At 44.9% G+C, this 22,202-nt stretch overlaps 2 protein-coding genes across 2 annotated transcripts; both read right to left on the bottom strand.

Annotated features, from left to right (window-relative positions):
* Positions 1-1,339: 1,339 nt before the first annotated feature.
* LOC133922697 (ATP-dependent DNA helicase Q-like 4A) lies at positions 1,340-10,826 on the bottom strand. Its single transcript, XM_062368135.1, has 25 exons — positions 10,664-10,826; positions 9,822-10,161; positions 9,621-9,678; positions 8,804-9,217; positions 8,476-8,646; positions 8,249-8,379; positions 7,777-8,149; positions 7,539-7,670; positions 7,069-7,155; positions 6,874-6,995; positions 6,250-6,370; positions 6,023-6,174; positions 5,817-5,952; positions 4,809-4,932; positions 4,650-4,720; positions 4,499-4,567; positions 4,287-4,406; positions 4,041-4,199; positions 3,876-3,956; positions 3,565-3,729; positions 3,379-3,434; positions 2,380-2,479; positions 2,186-2,280; positions 2,035-2,112; positions 1,340-1,913 (listed from the first exon to the last, which is right to left on the bottom strand). The coding sequence occupies exons 2-25, from the start codon at positions 10,013-10,015 to the stop codon at positions 1,481-1,483; spliced, it is 3,642 nt and encodes a 1,213-aa protein (XP_062224119.1). The 5' UTR covers positions 10,016-10,161; positions 10,664-10,826; the 3' UTR covers positions 1,340-1,480.
* A 4,050-nt stretch (positions 10,827-14,876) lies between these two features.
* Positions 14,877-17,543, bottom strand: LOC133922696 (leucine-rich repeat extensin-like protein 4). Its single transcript, XM_062368133.1, has one exon. The coding sequence runs from the start codon at positions 17,343-17,345 to the stop codon at positions 15,108-15,110; it is 2,238 nt and encodes a 745-aa protein (XP_062224117.1). The 5' UTR covers positions 17,346-17,543; the 3' UTR covers positions 14,877-15,107.
* Between the last annotated feature and the right edge of the window lie 4,659 nt (positions 17,544-22,202).

Below are 22,202 nucleotides of genomic sequence, written 5' to 3'. Positions count from 1 at the left end.
ATCTTTTCACTCTTAAACCAACTCCATCAAAAACGACATTTACCTCTATCATTGTAACACCGACCGTTGCCGCCTCTACTGCCTCCAAACGTACTCCAGTAGAGGCTGCTTCCATTGCTACAGTACAACCGCCCTCCCACAACACTGCAGCACTAGAGTACCTCAAATTTATTACAACATCTCTTCTCCCCTCAACACTGTTTACAGAAGATTATTATGTGTCAAAAAGATGAGAAAAATAATAAAGTTAGGAAATAGAATAGCTGCTTGGGATAAAAAAAAATAGAGAATACTGTAATAGTATTGGGATACTATAATAGTATTTTATGCGATAATTTTTTAAACATCTGCTTGAGATATCTTAGTAGATCTATAAAAAATGAACTAGCCATACCATTTGGGAAAAAAAATTGGAGCCATTCAGCTGCACTGACAACCTCAAAGTACGGCGCGAGTAATAAAAAACTTGGAAATATTATTTTTGTTGTTGCTTATGAAGCAGGACTTATTTGCACAAATATTTAAGGCATCTAGTTATCGATACGTAGGTCATTAATTCACACTTTTTTCGAACTTGTATAGTAATTTGAATCTGGTTGACATATAGCTTCAATTTTAAGAGAGTAAATAGATTGATAAATGTCATGTTTGAATTTTATATCTAGCTAAGCTGATGGCAATAATTACCTTGGCGTTACTTCTACGCACGAAAGATAACCAGTACAATAGATAGGGACTATTTTTAACCCAATGTAAGAGTTTGGGGACGAAAGTTGGACTCTGTCCTTCGTTATAAGATCTTGTCGTGCTTTTGTTACTGTGTAATTTTAATGTACAATGAGCTTAGCAATACATTGTTCTGGGGTCAGCAAATATCCAGACAGTTGCTGAATATCTGAAAAATCAGGGGTATGCCCATACACGGTTATAAATGGTCAGTTTGCACCTTCAGAGAAGAATATTCTCATGTTATTTTTCCTCCAGATTCTTTACTGACATGATTTGTGGGTACATGTAGCCTGAGAAAACTTTGGTGAAGCTGACGTGGGCGGTCGCAGTAATTTATTTCAACCGCTCAAGCTGGTCAAACCGAACCAAGCAGCGGACCCCTCACAGTGTCACTCTCACACCCCGGCCAGTACAAAAGGCAACCGAGGCAGTTCAGTGAGATGATGCTCCTCACTCCTCTGAGGGAGCCTGCCCGTATGCTTCATCCTGCAAACTGGCCCATCTGCTATTTCACCCCTAGTTCTGACAAACATTGGTACTAGACATGGTAACACAGATAAAACCAAGCAAACGCAAGGCACAGCTGCACAGTTCAACGCATACATACACATTCAATCAGCTTCCATCACAGAAGCCGCTTACACGACGACCTTCCTACATGTGCTCCAAGAACTGTCCTGAAAGAGATCACCAGATGTGCAAGAACCCTAGCATGTGGCCTGGTTGGCCATCTTACAGAAACCCTACGATCCTACTTGACATACCTGAATTCTTCAAATAAATTAGAAGCGGGAGCGTTGCCTTTGCCTCTAGCGGCGGGTTCCCACTTGGGCAGAACCCTACCAGAAGCCACAGGCTGCTGGACGCTGCACAGCTCGTCTTCCACTGCCTCAAATCCATCCATATCAAGATCTACACAGGGAACACCGTGCACCATGCTCTCAGCATCAGATACCAACTTCTTGGAGGTGCTTCGTGTCTTCGCCGCGCGCTTCTTGGACTGAACCATGCGTTCCTCGAAGTCGTCGTAGTTGCTTGACGCATTGACGGCGGTGAAGCCTCTTCGCTTCTTCACTGCCTCGGAGTGCTCGTTGCAGCCGCTGCTGTTCTTTGGGTTTGGGTGTTTGCTGAGGAAGTCCTCTATGGTTGCAAGCACACGGTCCCCATACTTCTTGACCTTCGCCCTGAAAGAGAGCGTGTAATAATGAATACACTTCTTGCTCTACTTCTCACAACTGCGTAAACCATATTTTCGAAAACTAAAGAGAGCTGCGTAAACATTATAAATGGCAGTAAATGTATTACTTTCCAATGCCATTTATCTCCAAAAGTTCTTCTTTTGTTCTTGGTACTCGGGTGCTCATTTCCTTCAGCGTGTCATTTCTAAAGACGGAAAGGTCACCGTGTCAGTAGCCAGTGAGTGCTTACACAACTGAAGGTATCACAAATAACTTACTTGAATATGTGGTATGCATTGTATCCTTCATTGCACTCATCCATTATCTGATCCCTGAGGCAGCGTAAAGTATCGAAGAGCATCGATGCAAGATTCTGTAATGTATGAAAATATATATTAGAATAGAGACAAAACATATAAAGACCCTACCCCACACCATCTGCACCGATCTGGTCATCCCTCTGTGTGTTTACCTCATCCACTTCGCTTTGATGTTGAACAGTCTTATTGATTTGCGGAAATGATGATTCATCGAGTTTCCCCATCTTGGAGGCCTTCTCAAGAGTAGGGAACCTGCAAGATAACATGATTAGGAAATTAATAGATATTCATTGTTCAAATATTCATAGAATATGTTGGTTTCAAAAAATCATAGAATATGGAAGATAGAAATTCAGGTTACACCCACTCAAAGAAAGAAGGGGAAAAAAAAGATTGCAAATGCCAAAACAATACAGGATACATATACACAGAAAGAGTGTGCATAACTAAAATCAAACGAAAAGGTATCAGGGTTTCATGGAGTATGGACAGCACACTTCAGTATGCAACATCCTGATTTATAAAGCTCATGTTTCCAGCTTTTGATTCCAGTCAACCAAGTCTCATTTGACATATTGTATGTTCTGCAGCATCAAGATCAAATTGTAACCTGATTGTGCAATGCAAACTCATTGATACCACAACAATATGTACATGAAACAAACAGTGTCATGGGCAGCACAACCGTACTAACCCGGAGAGGCTGCTACATACTCCTAGCAATTTATTGACAGTAACCAGTCAGGTCACAGAACTATAAATCACTGATTGAGAGCCAGTGTAACAACCTGTAACCAACCAATTGCTAGCCGGTTTCATAGACCTTAAACCAGTAAGGATTTCAATATCAAGGCTGAACTAGGATTTCTCCCATCAATCAAATATCTCTTTACCAGTTTTAAGCTGTATCTCTTAAATATAGCAACAAAATCAACTTTCATCATACTTACAAAACATCAAATGCTAATGTTAGACCCTATAGAGATTTTAGATGTGAAGGTAGCTTACTGTGACACATCCCAAAATACTCTTTTGATGCACCAACCAAATTTGAAGGGAGAAAAACAAGCCCAGAATATGTGATAACTTGGATAATATTGTAGTCCAGGATATGTGATAAATTTGGTAATTGTAAAAGGCAGAAAACTAACTTTAGGACAATGCTGTGCTTGCCAGAGCGAAGATCACTAGCTTTTGAATGATTAGCCTGCTTAACAAAGATCATGAAAGAAAATATATGTGTTAGACCAAGCCCGCTACTGGAAGGTAGCAAGGAAAAATAAATAGTAACATTTATCTCAAAATAAACCAACCAAGGCACATCAAGTATTTTTCACCTTCAGGACAGATGATATTGATCCGTATATGTTGTCACTCCTTTTGACATCCTCAATAAGTATTCCCTCGATTACTAAATGACGCATTATCCTTGCTGCCTCACCTTTAGCTAGATGCTTCCCAGCTCCATGAAGAGCCAAAGTATCATGATGCTGCTTCTTGACCTATGGGTAGTGATAGATATTTTCACAATCAAGTTATGGTACCACTAGCATAATGGTGTGGCACTGACAGTACCCACTCGTGGCAAGATAACTGCACTGAAAAACTTCAGAACGTAATGATCTTGAGTAGTTATCAGAACACATACATTTTGGCTCACAGAACCTCTGTAAACTTCAAGAATGTGACAAGATGAACATGACTGCCCTGTCATCGTGACCAATTCGACCTAAAGAAGAAGCAAAACAAGATTATCAGTTCGCATAGAGGTGCGTGCATGCATTCAGAAGGAAGGGCACATCTGTCCACTTACCAATTGCCTAGCAATGTTGGTGACATCTTTCTCAACCCATCTCAACTCTTTCAAGCAGTTATCACAGGTTTTTGCACAAAGTGAATGGTCAAACATCTCTCCAAAATGGATCAGTTGAAGTAGACGTCTGCAGTCCACATCGTTTTCACAGTAACTGACCTGTAGAAAGATAAAATATGACGTATTTATCATGGTTTCCATACTTCATAGCATCAAACAGAAATGTGCATATAAAATTTTAAATACCATGCGCAGGAGATTCTCCTTATGTGTTTTAAGTGCTTGCTCATGTGAAGACGGATAGCCTCCACGTGGTGTTGCTGGTTGCTCTGCGACTCCTTGTGTAAGCATGTGTCTGACACGAATCTTTTTTTTTTTCAAGAAAATTACTTATTTGTGATACGGTATGAAGATAGTGAGGAGCTGCCAACAAGGTATTAAGGTACCAGTAGACTTACATAGTCAGAATACTGGTAATACAACACACAAGATGAAGGTTGCCCATCTCTACCAGCGCGTCCACACTCCTAAGGGAATGATCAACCATCAAGCAGCTTAAATTTCGCAGTTCCACAGTGCTTATTGTGAAACTTATGTTATGAGAAATACCTGATGATATCCTTCAATTGACTTGGGCAGCGAATGATGGATAACAAAACGAACGTCAGGTTTATTAATACCTACAGTGTGTACTGTACCGTTAGCATGGGACACCCACAAGGCCACAAATAAATGTTATATATGCAGATGTTTGAAAGATCAAGTTACCCATCCCAAATGCAACTGTGGCACAGATTATGTTGATCTTATCCTTACTCCACTGCTTCTGTACACGTGTTCTATCTATGGGATCCATGCTACCATGGTAGTGTGCTGCTATGTGTCCACATTCCTGGTAGAGGGGAAAAACGGAAACAATCAGAAGTTCTAGTCAGACAGGTCAGTAGCTACATAACACGTTTAAATCTGAATGCTAAGCACTAGGGTAGGCTAAAGTTCCATTAACTGATAAAATTTGGTACAGCATTCAAACGTGCCACATCAACCAACTATCAATTTTGGACAAAATGATTACATCTCACTTAACCATATTAAGCATCAAGTACAGCATAGCTGCCTGTGTAGAAGTAATGAGACTTTAGCGGCAAATCTGAGATACGAACATCCTGAACTGTGCACTATCCAAACCCACACCCAACTCACTTACCTTTTGGTATCAAGTTTATGTCTTCTGCAGCATTGCAGGGAGATGCGCAAATCATTGAAGAGCATATAAGCCAACTAAATTAAACATGGGCATGTTAATGCTTTGCAGTCTTCTCACATGTAGCTAAAGTTCAGTATATGTACAGTAGTTTAGGCATGACAATTGAGTTAGCAAGGAGTTGATGACAACATAGTCCCAGCACGATAATTTATATGTCACTTGCATAGTTATAGTACCAAATGGAAACCACAGCCAGAACCCAAAGCACAACCCCTCAACAAATATGGGACCCAACTGAAAAGAAAAAAAAACATGTGAAGCCTATATTTGCTAACCAATATGTGGGCGCCTGCAGTGAATACTTCTTTTGAAAAGGTCAGTATAGACATAAGCAGATGACTGACTCAAAATAGAACTCCCAATCTATATCCAGGAAAAGGTCAGAAAAGAATACGGGTAGCTACTAGATCAATGAATAAGCAAGAGTTCACTCTAGCGAGCAAGATTAAGGAATTAAATATTAAAAAGAAAACAGAAGGTTTGAACAGTTTATAGTTTCAAGAAATAACCCTTAGTTTTTCAGCCACTTTTTCGCAATCCATTCTTGAAAGGCAATATATGATGCCACATTCTTTCAGATGATTTGTTCGAACAAACTTATCAATATCCTCGAGGCACTTCTTTGTCTTGGGCCTTACAAAGTACCTGAAAAACATAAAACTGAGATAGTCTGCTAAAATAGATCTTGCGTCAATATACCCTTACAAGCATTTACCTCAGATTTGAGCGATTAAAACTTTGTCGGAAAACAATGCAGTTTTCAAGGCCTAAAGCTTGCACAACATCCTCCTTAACCCTAGCAGTTGCTGTGGCTGTCAAGGCCAGGACTGGAGTCTTTGGGAAGTTTTGTTTTAAAACACCTAAATTCTGGCATATCATAAAAGTTATATCAAAATGTCATTTTTTATTTTAACATGAACATCCCTCGTCTGATAGAAATACCTTGTAGTCAGGTCGGAAATCATGACCCCACTGGCTTACACAATGAGCTTCATCAATAACAATCCTAGAAAGATGCCCTCTTGAATATAAATTTTCCAATAGTCTCAACAGAGAATCGCTCCTGTACACAAAAAATGCTGACAGGTTATACATGCACATTCATAGAACACATGCAAATGGCTCTTTTACAAAAGTCCTTCATCTAGAAAAATAACTTCATGAATTTACATTTTCCAATGGTCTCAAGTCTCAACAGAGCATTGCTCTTGTACTCGAGAAATTGCCAGCTCATTATACATATACATTGATAGAACACATGTAAATGATACTTTTTTGCAAAAGAAGTGTGTGACAATAGTAGAAAGCTTAGATATATCCAGGGGACCAATGAAGCGTGTCAGGAAAAAAATAGAAGTGTGACTACTAGTTTTGGTCTGGAAAACATGAACTGCTGGGCTGCTGGGTAATGTCAGCACTCAGAAACAGCAAACCATATGAATTTCAAAGTTTATGAGAGTTATATCATATTGCAGAAGGATAAATTTCAAACATAGTCAAGAGATAATATAGATGAATCCAAATAACTTCTTACATGTAACCCACAATGTGCACCATTCCACTTACTTAGCTATTTTCTCTGGAGTGACATACAACAACTTGTAGTGACATGACATTGATTGTCTTAATATCTCTTGCTGTTCAGGCCACTCCATGTTGGCACTCAGATAAGTTGCAGGAATATTTGCCTGCTCCAGACAGAAGTTGCGCAATTAGAAAAGCATCAAGAAATGTGTATAAGGAAATGAAGCGATTCATTACCTGTGACAAGTGCATGATCTGGTCTTGGATGAGTGAGACAAGGGGGCAAACTACTAATGTTATGCCCTCACTAATAAGAGCTGGAAGCTGCAAGATAATAGATAAGCGTCAATGCTGATTGCAGATGATAATCTGATGATTGTCAAAGGCAGAAATGTAACTGATAGATGGAATTAGCAGTTTATTATGAATAAAATAGCATGTTGTTATTTTCCTGCAACAACAATGATTACTTCCCCTCACCCACTGGATAAACTGTTCTGAGAACTATTCTCTTGCACATTTACAAACAAAACTTGAAGTACCGTTTGGCCAGTAGTACTGAATATATGTCAGCATTCAGAAAGAGGAAACAGTGCCAAGTTCAACAAAATGTCCCAAGAGGCACAGGACAAGCAGTAAAAAGTTAATAAGTACAGAAATTCAAACATTTAATAAGTGCAGCAATTCATATAAACATGTTTTATCACCTGATACGTCAAACTTTTCCCACCGCCAGTTGGCATTAAAACAAAAACGTCATTCCCACTCATTGTGGCATTGATTATTTCTCGCTGATTTGGACGGAAAGAACGGTTTCCAAACTTGCTTTTGTTCTTGACCTGAAGATGCACTAAAAGCTAATGATTTTCATAAACCAATGATGATGTAAACAATAAGCAGATGTTTTTTCACAAAAAAAAAAATTGTGATTTTGAAGAAAATAACCTCAAGTTCCTTAGTCCACGTAAAATTTGTACTGCCCCACCTTTTATCATCAGAACCTTCAGTGTAGTGAACATTTATAATCTTCGGGGCATAATCTCTCAATACAGAAGTTAATGGCGTGCTTAGATTATCAGTATAGGAATATGGGGCTGGAGAATAGCAAAAATCATTGTTCCCTGGTCCATTCCTGATGTAAACCTGAGACTGGAATCTATCAGTATCCATTACAAAAGTGCTTTGTGGGGTCATAGGGGGTTGATGCCCATATATAGCTGTTGTGGATGCCATAGAGTGTGATCTCTGCCTCTCCTCATCTTGGGTTGACCTTGCCATATACTCCCCGAGCAGCTGAATCTGTTTGTTTAGATGCACTCTACAAAGTATAACCACAAATAATATCAGCATTACTGCAGGTAAAAAAGAGATACCTGCAAATGGAACAAATAATATTAAGTAGGATCAAGAGTCAAACCGCTTTTGACGAAGCCCTTTGGAATGTTGAGGGTTGAGTTTACCATCACCATCAAGAAGTTCATTGGATACTGCAATGAGCTCATCCTTCATCTCCTGCAAATGAACCATTGCTTGTGGGCAAAGGGCTAACTGCACAGATTTAGGAGTAGTAACTAGTGAGATAACATGCTGAAATAGCTCCTAAGTACCGAGCAAAGATGGTGATTCAATTAGTACTTGGCCTACCTTGCAATGATGAGTACATAATTCAGAGAGTTCTTGTGGTAAATTATTCTCATCCAAGCCACTGAAGTTACACTTGTTTCCTGATGGAGTTGACATATTATGGGATGCTGATCCTCTGGGTGTATTCGTTGCTTGGTAATGTTCCATAACTATTTGGTCCATGTCAATACTCTGAAACAAAAATTTGACAGTTGAAAAATCACAAGTTAAAGCACATAAAAAAAACTAGATATATCATCCATATTTATGTACATTGTACATTCATATAATTCTGGAAACGGTAATTGCAGTTAATGAAATATTAAATTTATGAGATAAAAGCACCTACCGCCAGAATATCATCATCATCCATGGGATCCAATTTATCATCAGTGCACATGTTATCAGCAACCGGGGCAGTCTGGTGCATTTCAGCATAAGTTCTCGCAAAACTGCACCCATTTGTTGTTCTAATTATATCTGCCTGAACCACATGATTGCTCTGGTAAGTCCGTGTACAGGAGTTGATGCCAGCAGATTGATGGTTACTGTTGTTCACCAGAGAACCACTTTCAGTGGGTTGATGCATACTTTCCTGGGAGAGAATCCTATTTCCTGGCACAGTGGCCATTTTGTTATTGTTATATGAACCTTCTCCATAAGTACGAGCATGATCCCTATCACAATCTTTCACTTTTGCAGATAAACCAGGACTTAAATAACTCTTGCAAGCAAGCTGAGTGTTGCACAGAGAACGCCAAGCCTGTTATAAACAATCATAGCAGAAGTAAATAAAGTGTGTTGATCATTGCAAACAGTGGCAATTAGGCTGATAATCTTTCAAGACAGGAGCAATGACTGAAAGTAAAAGACAAGCTAGGATTGAATTTTTTGGTTATAGGGTAACTAGTCCTAGTTGTTGCAAAATATGTTACAACTTTAATGAACAGCTTTTAAGTTTATTCCACAAATGCTGTTCTGTACTTAGTAGTTAGGACAACCAAACTTCCAGTCATGGAGCATATTTATGGTTTTAAATACAACTGCCTCTTGAGGTGAGGTTAACTTTAACTAAAACCTAAAATGTGCAATGGTAAGTAATCATATCACTGGTATTTTTAAACATCACTGAACATTCATAACATGTTGTACCATTACAGTCGTACCTTCTCAATCCATGGAACTTGAAGGCGTTCTGGGCCTTGAATTTTACAAGCAGAAGACCTGAAAAATGAAACGATGTTTTGTTGCAGACGTGGTAAAGGCTGTAACTTTTTTTTTTTAGGGAAACTGGCAGGCCCCCCCGCCTTCTCATATAAGCTAGAACAAAGCTGTAACGAATTTGCTTTACATAAATTAGAGCATACCTTAAAGAAAGCATGCTCTCACGATTTGCTTCTGTATTAGGCCTTTGTGTTGGCAAAGAGAACAAAAACCTTGAACTCAGAAACTCATCTTTGCTAGAGGAGCTTTGAATAGCATTTGCGTGGTGTGGCCAGTTGACCCTTGGTGCCTTTTCATCGCAGCTGGGCCCAACACTGAGCTTCTTTCTGCCTTGCATATGCGGCTATGATGATTAGCACATTAACTGAAGAGCTGATTTCTTGGTCTTGATAGCCTCAGAAGGCAAAACAAAACTGAGGCATGTACCATCAAACCATCAAGGTTGTAATCAACAACAATTATCCTCGGACATACGCGAGCAGTCTGTAGGATTCAAACGATGTGGTGAATATAATTAGCTGAAACAATTGGTTATGTACAACAAATGATTTTCTGAGTAAGAGTAGAACATGTAGTCATAAGCTTGCAACAGGGAGAAGTATTGGGAATGGCCGAGTCTTCTCTATTCTACATCACCAAACGTATTGGAAAAGAGCAGATCCAAATGTTTGGAGTTGATAGCAACGAAATAGACAGGAATCAATCACCAGAGTCCCCTGACTCCAAGCCACCACGACCCCCCACGCCCCAGTGAAGCCGCCTGAGGCATTCCGCCGAACACCCTGCCCTCCAACACCACCCCACCACCAGCGCAACCCCTCCCCGCCGCTCCCCGACCGCGAGACCGAAACCTCCCCAGCAGCGCCGCAAACCCAACCACCACTAGACGGGCTAAAAAAGCCCCCCAAAAAAACCTCAAAGAGAACAAAAAAAAATCGCAAATACGGAGACGGAAGCGCGAGCGGGTCGAGGATTCCGGAATGACCTGCGGCCGAGGAGGCTGGCTCCAAGCGGATGCCGAGGCGGAGGCGGGGAGAATGCGCGAGAGATGAAGCCCTAGCAGGAGTGTTTCCTTCCTTGCGGAAATGGTTGCGTGGAAGAGGCGCGGGATGTATCACGGGATTAAAATTGAAAACCTCCGCGTGGAGGGAAACAATCGAACAAATTGGGGGCACCGGACCTACCTGATTCTCCTGATTAGCACTGCAGCCGTCCGATGAGCTCTGAGATTCGTGCCGAGATTTGCGGGTTCGGCAACGGATAGAAAGTTCCCACCAGTGACAATTGAGCCTTTGTTCATTTTAAAAATGAAAAAAAAATGTCTATTTTACCTATGTAACTAACTAAATGTTCGTACGTTGAAACGAAAATATAAATATTATATGTTATGATATCAAATATAAATTAAAGGTATGTAAATATGGATACGTCATAGGAGCTCCGACGAATGAATACGTCAGGAGCGATATCGTAATTTGATTTCAGATTGATCCGAAAAGGAAGAGAAAATCATCCATCAATTTACCTTATATTTTTAATTTATTTTTATTAGTAAAATGGATCATATATCTATAACTGTACTCTGCTGTATTCGGCAACTGAGGTGCCGAATACGGCCCACAGTGCCGTATTCGGTACCTCAGTTGCCGAATTCAGTGCATCATGTCGCTTTCACGTCCTGTCGATGCTTTCGGTGTGTGCGTGCCAGTGGGATGCTGCTTTTGCGCTTAATAAAAAGCCCTGGCTCGCAGAAGAGAGAAGGGAGAAGAGAAGAGAGCAGCAAAGGAGAGAAGGGAGAAGAGAAGAGAGCAGCAGTGGAGAGAAGGGAGAAGAAAAGAGAGCAGCAGTGGAAAGAAGAGAGCAGCAGCGGAGCAACGCTAGGAGAAGCAGCTCGAGCAGAGGGGGCAGCTGGAGAGGATCGACGCGAGCAGCAGCCGCGCTCAATTTCCTTAAGGTAAGTTTTTAGATTACGTAGTTAATTAGTAATTGTAATTAGATTTTTCTTAGTTCGTTCAGAAGTATATTAGTCCTTTCGTCAGTATATTGTTAAATTCATTCAAGTATATTTGATTAATTATATTATTTTGATAAATTAGAGTATTTAAATTAATGATTTAGTTGGGTTATATAATTTTTATTAGTAAGTGTGATTAGATTCTTTACTTAATATAGTGGAACGTGGAAAGTGAAACGTGTGCGTCTCAGGACGCCACCGGTCGACGAGACCTGTGAGCAGTGCCTTATCAATCGCCGGCAGAGGTGTCCTACCGCCGACCTCTATGGGAGCTCCGGCCATCATGAGAGCGAAAGGTAGTAGTCCCGCCCGTGCGAGTGGCTCGTGGAATCGAGGGTCCAACTCCTTAATCTTGTGCACACTCCGGGCTCGTAACGGACCCAACTGCATGAGTTATCCAATACATGTACAGAGTTAGTTCGAAATTATCGTGGCAATAAAATAGCACATATAAACGTGGTACCTGCTGTCCTGTGAATATCATTCTTCCCCTATGGTTCTCGTCGTACCGCTGCTGAAGAAGCTCGGGAAGACCACCATGAGCCATGATAATGATTTAAGGCTTCATGGTTCAACAAATAAGTGAACAACAGATTAGAATAATCTAAGTACTCTAATTAAATAAACTAAGTACTCTAATTAAATAATCTAAGTAATATAATAACGTAATTAAATAATCTAATTTGTATAATCTCAAAACTCTAATTAAATAAACTAAGTACTCTAATAAAATAATCTAAGTAATATAATAACATAATTAAATATTCTAATTTGTATAATCTAAGCACTCTAATTAAATAAACTAAGTACCTAATATAATTAAATAAATGTAATTGAACGGATTAAACAATCTACTACCGAAAGAACTAATCTATTTCGAAACTGACTAACCAAATAAGCTAATTACTCTAAATATTATTACTAACCTAAGTATTAAATAGATAATCTAATAACTAACCGGTACGAAAGTGGCTGATCTCGAAGTATTAAACTGCCGCTGCTGCTGCTCGCGTTGCTCCTCTTCTGCTGCTTTTTCTACTCGAGATGCTGCTCCTCTGCCGCTCCTCTGCCGCTCCTCGCATTCCTTGCTCCCTTCTCTGCTCTGGTGCTGCTCTCTTCTTCGCGACCTCAATTTATTTAGCTCTCCACAGACCAACGTGCATGCATCCTGCACCAATTATTCACCGGCCGGCCGAACTCACGGGATGCAAAAAAACGAACGACGTGACGTGACAAAGATTGATGTGACGCGAGAAAAAGAAGATGAGACGCCGGCCGGCTGTATTCGGCACCTCAGTTGCCGAATACAGCAGAGTACAGGGTGTATTCTGCAACTGAGGTGCCGAATACGGCCCACAGTGCCGTATTCGGCACCTCAGTTGCCGAATACGGTGTTTTCGGAATTTCAGTTTCCGAAATTCAAATTTCGGAATTTGAGATACCGAATACGAGTGCTAGATTTGCAAATACGTCGACATGTTGTCTAATTTCGTAAATACGATCACGTATGTTGTCTAAATTTCCAAATTTGCCCTCGACAGCCTGAGCGAGCTGGTTGACCTCAACGCTGCACAGCACTGAGCGATTGCTCAGATCTTGAATCCTCATTGTATTTGACTGCTTGTCCTTGAATCCATTGTATTTTAGCCTAAAAAACTACAAATCTGATATGGAGCTGGAAGTTAAATCCTGCCAAACGGAGCCTCGACTTGATGAACTTAACCCATAGATTCCCTTCATTACCAACTCTTCCAGTTCACATTTGGTAATTTGTCAACGGAATTAATTTGACGGGCTAGCTCCGGCATTCCGTGGAGGGATCGTCGTCCATGGCGGTGAATCCCATCAGCTCCAGCATGTGCCGGATGATCCCATCCATGTGACTGACGATGGCGACAAGTCTAATCTCCTCTCACAATACAGGTGCTTTTGGCAACATGGCACTGCCTTTCCGCCAATGCCGCCCCTCCAACCACCGTTCGCCGAGTCGAGTCGCCGTCGCATGCACACCTGACGCCGACGTCCCCGTGGTGGTCCGGTGTCTTCCTCCCATTTCTCTTTTCTCCCTCGACACGGAGCAGCAGGGCGCCATGTGAACCACGGGTACAGCGCACACACACATGCAGCATGAATGATCGATCGATTGATCTGAACCCAGCAAGTACAGGAAGGACATCCTGGTGCTGTCCCTCTCGTTGATCTGAACCCAGCAATAGCCACCTACCTGTGCTCTCTGCTTGTTCTCTTCACCTTCCGAGCGCCATAGTTATAATCGTAGAGGTAAATATATTTAGTTGTGTGTATATAATGTTTTAGTTCGATTCAGTTGATACAAATATACGCCTATAGACTATCTCGGAAGGGAATCTTTGTAGCCTGATTTAACTACTACATTCGTTCGTGCAGATGGATCCACTTATTAGTATTATAAAATCATCTTCATACGAGAAGCTAATAGCAGTTTAATTCTTATATCTGCTCATACTGTATTAAACTGCTATAAACTCAAATTAATCTGCCTAAATAAATTTAACTAATCAAACAATTTTTTTAATAAATAAATAACTTCACTCAATCTACATATACATCCGGTAACCAATCTCACCTAAATTGATCTCATCTGATTTTACGGTGAGCCACCAAGATTTCCCTTTTTCTTCCTCTTTCTTTACCCGAAATTGCTAGATACACACCCTTTGTTACCAAAAGGGTGATCAGTGCATGCATCTGATCTACCTCCTATAGCAAACAGTATCTCGATCTGGATAAACCCATGTCAAATATAGATTATACTTGGATCATATATCACACTACGTCTGTAATCGTTCATATACCGGACAATGTATTAGTATTTGGAGGCGTGTTACAGATATACAGGTCTCCACCTCTACAACATTGGTCGATGATGAAGTTTCCGAGGCAGTAGACAACTGAGTCTGGTTTGTCCCTTGGAGCAGTGACAATAGTAGGAATCTTATGGTGTTATAGTTTTTTTATGGCTAGGAGCCGAAGATCTTTATGTAAAAGTCAATATTGCTTTGAGCATACTATTTTTTTTTCTCTTTTTATCTGTGTAATAGCCACCTGCACGGTGCAGCAGTGCCGAAGCCAGAACATTATTTCATCTTAGAATGAAACTTATTTCGTCTAAAAATATACCGGACAATGTAATGTGCTAGGAGTATAAGCACAAAATTACATCTCCAAAATAATTGATAAATTCGGTGAGGAGAGGGAGGGGGAAGAAAAAGAATTAATACATTGCAACTCTTTGATTCAATGTGGATACTCATCAAAGAAAAAGAAGAAAGAACAAAAGGCAAAAATACTACAGGGATGGAGAAGTATTATACTGGTGATGAATGCTGTGGTCGTGGCTGGACGGCCGCTCCGGCGCGGCGGCGATGATCAAGAACTAGTTGTACGGCTTCCCTGGCGGTGGCGGCGACGCGTACGACACGCCGTAGACAGGCGGAAACGGCAGCTTCCCCCCGGGTTGGTGCCCGTGGTCACCACCGGTGCCGGTGCTTCCTCCCTGAGAAGGCGGCGAGCAGTGCTTCGGCGGCGAAGACGGCGTTGCTGGCGTCGTGGGCGGGTGGAAGCCCGGCCCCGAGGGGGTGGTGGGGTGTGACGGGGGCGAGGAAGGGATCCCCGGGGCTTGCGGTGGCAGGACGTAGCCGGAGTGCTCTGTGGGTGGCGACGGCGTGGGATGACCGGAGAACGGCGGCTGGTAGCCCGAGTCGTGGGACGGCGTCGACGGAGGAGTTGACGGGCTGGGGCCGTACGAGCCTGGCGGCGGTGCGTACCGCACGTCCGGCTTGTCGGCCGAGGTCGGCGGGGGCGGCGCGTGTGTTACGGGAGTTGTGGAGCCGGAAGGAGGTGACGGGTAGGACGGGGTCGGGGTGCTCTGCGGCGGCGAGTGGTAGGACGGCGTGCTGGAGCTTGATGGAGGTGACGGGTATGACGGCGTGGAAGAGCCCTTTGGTGGGGACGGGTATGACGGCGTGGTGGGTGACCCCTGAGGTGGCGAGTGGTAGGACGGGGTAGTGCCGCTCGACGGCGGCGACGGGTAGGATGGAGTGGTGGATCCCTGAGGCGGCGAGTGGTACGAAGGGGTGGTGGCGCTCGACGGGGGCGATGGGTAGGATGGAGTGGTGGATCCCTGAGGCGGTGAGTGGTACGACGGGGTGGTGGCGCTCGACGGGGGCGATGGATAGGAAGGAGTGCTCGAGCCCTGAGGCGGCGATGGGTAGGACGGGGTGGTGGATGGCGAGGGGTACGACGGAGTGGAAGAGCCCTTGGGCGGTGAGTGGTACGATGGAGTGGTGGCGCTCGACGGCGGTGACGGGTAGGACGGAGTAGGATAGCTCGAAGCCGGAGGCGGTGGGTTCCCGGCAACTGTGCCTCTCGGAGGCGATCCCACCGGCGTGGGTGGCCGCTGGCCGCCCCCTCGCCGTCCACCGTTTGAGCCACTGCCACCGCCCGGCGTTGGTGTGTACGCCGCGGCCTGGCATTGCGCCTTGCTGCAGTCGAACGGGTGCGCCGCCGCGGCCGCGCACTGCGACGGCGGGCGCTGGGCCGGCGCGCCGGGGATGCAGTTCCACGCGCCGTCGGCGGTGGCCTTCGCGCAGCCCGGGCGCGAGGTGATGAAGTTGTCCGTGTATGTGAAGTTCTTGAGGCTCGCCAGGCCGCAGACGCCGGCCGGCACGGCGCCCTCGAAGTGGTTCCTGGCGATGTCGAGCTCCTCCACAACGGCCATACCACCAATGGTCGCCGGGAGCTGGCCCTGCAGGTGGTTGTCGCTGACGTCGAACACGGTCACCTTCTTCAGCAGCCCCACCTGCGGCGGGATGCATCCAATGAGCTCGTCGGCGATGAGCACGATCTCGTTCAGCGTTTCGGCCATCTTCCCGATGGACGGCGGGATGCACCCTCCCAGCTTATTGTGCGCGAGCACGACGACGGAGGCGGGCGAGTTGCCGAGGTTGGCCGGTATCGGGTTGCGGAGTCGGTTGGAGTTGACGAAGATGGCGTCGAGCGGGCGGTCGAAGAGAACCGGCGGGATGGATCCCTCGAAGTCGTTGAACCTGAGGTCGAGATACTTGAGCGACGGCAGCGCGAGGACCACCTCCGGGAACATGCCGACGAAGCGGTTGTTGCTGAGGTCGAGCTCGTGGAGCAGGCGCAGGTGGCGGAATGTGTCCGGCACGACGCCGCAGAAGCGGTTGGAGTTGAGGTGGATGAGTGCCAGGTCGGGGAGGCCTAGCGGGAGCGACGCCGGCAGGTACCCAGCGATGTCGGCGTGGTTGAGGTCAATGCCGGCCACCACGACGTCGCCGTGCCCGTGCCCGTACCCGCCGGCGCCAGGGAGCGGGGCACAGTAGATGCCGTTGTAGGCGCAGACGTTGGGGCCCACCCAGTTGGCGGTGAAGTTGGAGGGGTCGGAGAAGATGGCGGTGCGCTTCCACGCCTGCAGCGCGGCGTACGCGGCGCGGAGGCGCGGGTTGGGGAAGGTCCAGGACGGCGGCGCGTCGAAGCGCGAGGCGAACGAGGCCGCGTACTGCTCCCACACGTCGCCCTCCTGCTGCGAGGCCGCGAGCTGCAGCCCAAGCAGCAGCAGCAGCGCGCACACCGCCGCGCTGCGAGGGATCATGCTTGGTGTCTCGAGGTGAGACACGCTGCGTCCGATCGCGATGTGGTTTGGAAGAGGCAGGCAGGCAGGGTCGCAGGGATCACGGAGGAGGGTGAGGGAGAAGGGGGTGGCGCGTGAATCAGCAGTGGCATTCAGAGCGGGCACATGGGGGTGTGATGAAGCGAGCGGAGCGGAGGGGGGGAGGGGTCACATGGCGCCTGCCCAGCCAGCTGCCATGCTATGATTAGTAGCGGCCGTGACACTGTGTGCTTGCCTTTGCTTGATCACGGGCGGCGCGGGGCGGGACGGCGCGGCTCGTCGGCGTCGGTTGACGGGCGGCGCGTCACGTAGCGAGGGAAGGGGTCGGCGTTCGAACGTGGGGGTTGTTCAGTTCGCCAGGCGTTTTGTTTGGTTGGGTTCAGCCTTGTCTTTGTTTTCGCCTCCAAATTTGTAGTGTACTCTATTTGCATAGCCATGTGTGGTGGACTGATTGATGGGCATACGTGGGTTAACGCCTCGTTGCGATTTTTTTAGAGCTAACAAAACCTAGTTTCAAAATTTTCTGCAGTCCAAGCTAGGTGTATATTGAGAATATTTTACCATGCTATTTTATTTCTATTTTAGACAAATAAAAACTTAAACTATTTTATTTTAATATATAACCTTAAAAACTGATGTGGAACCAAAAGCTGTAGCTCTATTAAGCCGTGCCTTAATTGCCTGTCATGTGTACGAGCTTGCATTGCATTGCATTCTGTGCACGTGGACGAAGTAACGCTGGACTCAAGACAGCATACATTTCCAGCTCAATTATTATTATTTTTTCTTTGGCCATGCAATTCACAGCTGAAATCAATTGATTATTTTAGAAGCTAGCAAGAGTACTACTGACTGACTCTGGGGACAATCTGGTTCTTTCTTACAATTGTTAGGGCCCCACAAGGACCAGTATGCTTTGCTGGCTAAACCCAGATCCAGCCTAACGTGCCCATCAGGCTTCTATAATGCGGCTTCAAACTCCACTTGTGATTTGCTCCGTACCACTCCACTCGTGGTTCTGGATTTCAAAGCAGCTTCAAACTTTTGAATCAAACCAACGTTATCTGCAGATTCGTCGCAGGCAGCATGCTGCTGCTGCAGACAAAAGGTGTCGGTAATTTTACCTAAAGTACTTGGAAGGCGACGCGTCATTCACGGTGAATTTAGGCCTACTACTAGTAAAGCCACTGTTGTCGACAGCAAAATTCCTGTAAATTTTCAGCCAAACTGTAGCCTGACACCCCCTATGTAACACAACTGAGAGGAATGTAGTCCACGAGTCTATCACTTGGCGGAACGTAATTACATCATCAGAGACGCGTGCAAAGTAGGAGTATTATGCGACATGCGTGTCTGTGTAATCTCTTGCTCAACCCGTCACAAAAGAGGGTCATTTTGTGGTTTATGCAGCTAAGATGTTTTAACTTTAACCATTAATGTAATTTTGGATATTTTGATTGATCTCTTAAAAACGGAATAGACAAATTCGTCTTAAAAGGTGGCTTCATGGTTTGCAACCTTGATGCAATTTGCATATATTTATACTACTCTCAATTCAGAAATACAAATTCCTTTTAAATACGTCTACTATTTCTAAACAAAGAGAGTAATAATTAATGATTAAAATAGTATATTGATGACTATATCAATATCTAAAATAAAACTCTTTTATAACCGGAGTGAATATCTCTGGCAGTATTTATGTTGCACAGTACTAGCAGGGGAGGGTACGATCGATTAGCACGTCAACTCTGAACTCTTGCCGGGCCTCTGCATTTTCGGCCCATTTATTAGCGAGGCACGGATACGCTGTGCGGTGGTCCGGTGGATCTACCCGGCTTCAGGTGGCTGCCAAAGCCAATCGCCTACTTGAGGTCGACTGACACACAGTAGCATTGCCATTGGTATTACCAGTGCTGGGACTTGGCCGTACCGTACCATCGTGCTTAGTGTCACGTCGTGCTTTATTTATTAGGTATGATCGTTCTATTGGGTTGTACTGTACCGATACAAGTTAATTTCAGAAAGGCACTAGCACAATTCTCAACACGTGGTCGGTACCGCTCTATATCAGCTAATAGTGTTTACATATTTTTCCTTTTATATCTCATATTTGTAAATTTTATGCTCATACATACTCATATCGCTTGATAATATTTACATATTTATTTTTTTATTATATCACATTTATGTTTTTTATGCTTACATATCTATCTTAATATTTCACGTTTTGTATCAAAAAGATTTGAGAATAAACACGAAAAAGTGGTCATTAAAATTATGTTATGTCCTTTTCATGCCGTGTTGATACATCTATTGTATCAAGATTCTAGATACAGTATAATCCTCGTGTTCATATCGTATCGATTCGGTCCAAAATATTTCGCGCCGTATCGATTCGGTCCAAAATGTTTCGTGCTACATGCGGAATGCCGTACCGATGCGTGATGGAACGATCGGTGGAGGGGAACGGATCGGTGGTGATGCCAATCGCTTCCAGCTTCGGTTCCGCCGACCAGCTCGGAGCTAGGTGCCTCCTCTGCACATCGCTTCGAAGACGCAGAGGGGAGCTACCAACAGTGCCCTTCATTTTGTTGCTCAGTCGATACAGCCGCCTTCTGCCTTCTGCCTTCTGCCTTCTGGGCTCTGGAGTATCTGCGTTACTGTACTTTTTCTCGAGGAACCCAACTAGAGTACACTAGTGCGAAAATGTGTGGTTGGTTTCCACGGTGAAAAGTGCCATCTGAATCTTGCTTCTGAATTTTTTGGTCCAACGTAACATTCCTCCATGCATTTTGTATCGCGCATTTCTGCAGAGGGGGCGTGCCGATCCGCACACCGACACACGGACAGCTCGAAGCTTCCTCATGGACTAACAGTACCTCACAGCAAGTTGATCGATCAGCAGGGAGATGGGTTTAACGTGCAGCCAGATGCGAATGTTCCATCAACAGTTGGCACTGCCTCCCGCATCGACGCCTACGCGGTCCAACCGTACAACCACTTGGCTTTTTCTTCTGCCTAACTCATCCATGCACCAACTGTAAACCATACTAGTTATAATAGTTACAATAGATCGATTGATCTCACTGACTATTTAAATTGATCAAACGATTATTATATAAAATTAAATTTTATTTATTATTTTAAAAGTATATCTAATCTACAATTATTTAGAGACGAAGGAAACCGGTCATTTCATTGCGCCTCATCATTAATTCACCGACGCGCGCAGCAGGGGAACAAACGACACAATCACAGCTGACCGAAACCGCGTGCGTGCCGTCGATTGCCGCCGACAGCCGTCGTCGATCACATGCACGCACACGCTGTGGTCTGTACACTGTACTCTGCACGGAGCCCTGCAGCGGGCGCATCACGCGTCCACGCCGGCGAATGAATCTGTGATGGCGATACAGTACAGCACAGTACAGTCCTGATCTCCTTGCGTTCGAACAATCTACCAGAATCTTGCAGAATGCTGCCCTGCTGTCGACGTGGTCCATGCAGGGGCATGCATGCGCCTGCACTTTTGGCTCGTCGGTGAGTGAGCAACCAGTTCCTTCCTTCGGGTAAGATAACAATGGTTCTAGACGGGCCGGGGTTCTTGCTGTCGTGACTGAGATACTGCGTGAATAGATCCAGCACTGCTGCGAGTAGATGCAGAGACGAATGACGATGAGCGACGTGTGGTGCATGCAACAGACCTACTCGCCCGCTGCATGGGCACGGCACCACCCGTCGTGTTCGTCGGAGTACACACAGCTACCTGCTGCAGTATACAGCTACGCCGCTGCACATCTTCCTGCGGCCTAGGTGCTAATCTCGCCGCTTGCCGTCCCGCCGGGCCAGCCAGCCTCCCTCCCAAGGAGCTCTCTCTAAGTCTGGCAACGGGGAAACCCCCAAATCCCCACCGCTAATCTCGCCGATCGCGTGCAATAGGCTGTCGAAGGATCGAAAAGATCAGTCTCGTGCATTCTAGGAGAGGTGTTGAGTTTCCTGAAGTGGTCAGTAGTGTGTGCCCAGTCGATGATGGAGACCTGAATTAGTGGCAGTGGAACTGAAAGCAGTTGAGCTCACTCAAATGGAACTGAGAGCAGTGGTGACAGTAAAATATTCCTCTTTTTTACCCATTTGGATTTCTATTCCTCAAGCTGAACTGAGAGCAGTTCAGCTTGGATGGATTTCCTCCGTTCCAAAGCTTCATTCTGTCCTCAAATCAGATCCCATCGGCCCCTATCCTTCTTCTCTTCGCAGCAGGATTGAGCGGAAGGCGCATAGACACAATGGTGGATCTCGTCGACGATGTTGGTCGGGGAAGCTCTCTGCCTGGACGGACGCCGTGGATCTCGGCGACGACGTTGAGTGCTGAAGCTTCGCGGGCTTGCGTGCGCAACGACCTCAGGCGTCTGATTTCCTGAGTCAGGCAGCAGCACATCAGGGCACCAACCAAACACCACTCTGGTAAATCTCCAACCGACAACAGAATGATTTTGTTGAGCATCAAAACATCCCTCCGTTGTTGCGCGGTAGTCTGGCTGGTTAGTGCACGAGTTGATAGGTTGGGGCGGTCTGTCTGTCGAGTTGTTCCTTTTGGTGTAGTAGTCCCTCTCGGGTTGAGGTCGTATTGTCGTGTCAGGGTTGTTTGCTGGTTTTTTCAAACCGTGCAGTTATGAAGTTTTCGGGCCCGATTTCCCTTATAAACTGGGTCATCTGGGCTCTTTTGGCTCCTCTTCTCCTTAATGCAATGATACGCGGATCTCCCGCGTATTCAAGAAAAAAAAAACATCCGTGTTTTTTTTGTTTAGTGTTCAGTGAGGCATATCGTGGGAGATGTTG

Source organism: Phragmites australis, chromosome 6 (assembly GCF_958298935.1).
Source record: "Phragmites australis chromosome 6, lpPhrAust1.1, whole genome shotgun sequence".
Taxonomy (NCBI): domain Eukaryota; kingdom Viridiplantae; phylum Streptophyta; class Magnoliopsida; order Poales; family Poaceae; genus Phragmites; species Phragmites australis.
Note: the sequence above shows the minus strand (reverse complement) of the source record. Positions and strands in the feature narration are given on the sequence as shown.

Bases quoted from the DNA above. Each gene is read 5' to 3' on its own strand.
- LOC133922697 (XM_062368135.1), bottom strand. From the start codon at position 10,015: ATGCAAGGCAGAAAGAAGCTCAGTGTTGGGCCCAGCTGCGATGAAAAG. The intron at 3,435-3,564 runs GTGAAAAATACT...TTTGTTAAGCAG, and splicing joins CAATATCATCTGTCCTGAAG to GCTAATCATTCAAAAGCTAG. The intron at 2,281-2,379 runs GTAAACACACAG...CATACATTACAG, and splicing joins ATCAAAGCGAAGTGGATGAG to AATCTTGCATCGATGCTCTT.
- LOC133922696 (XM_062368133.1), bottom strand. From the start codon at position 17,345: ATGATCCCTCGCAGCGCGGCGGTGTGCGCGCTGCTGCTGCTGCTTGGG.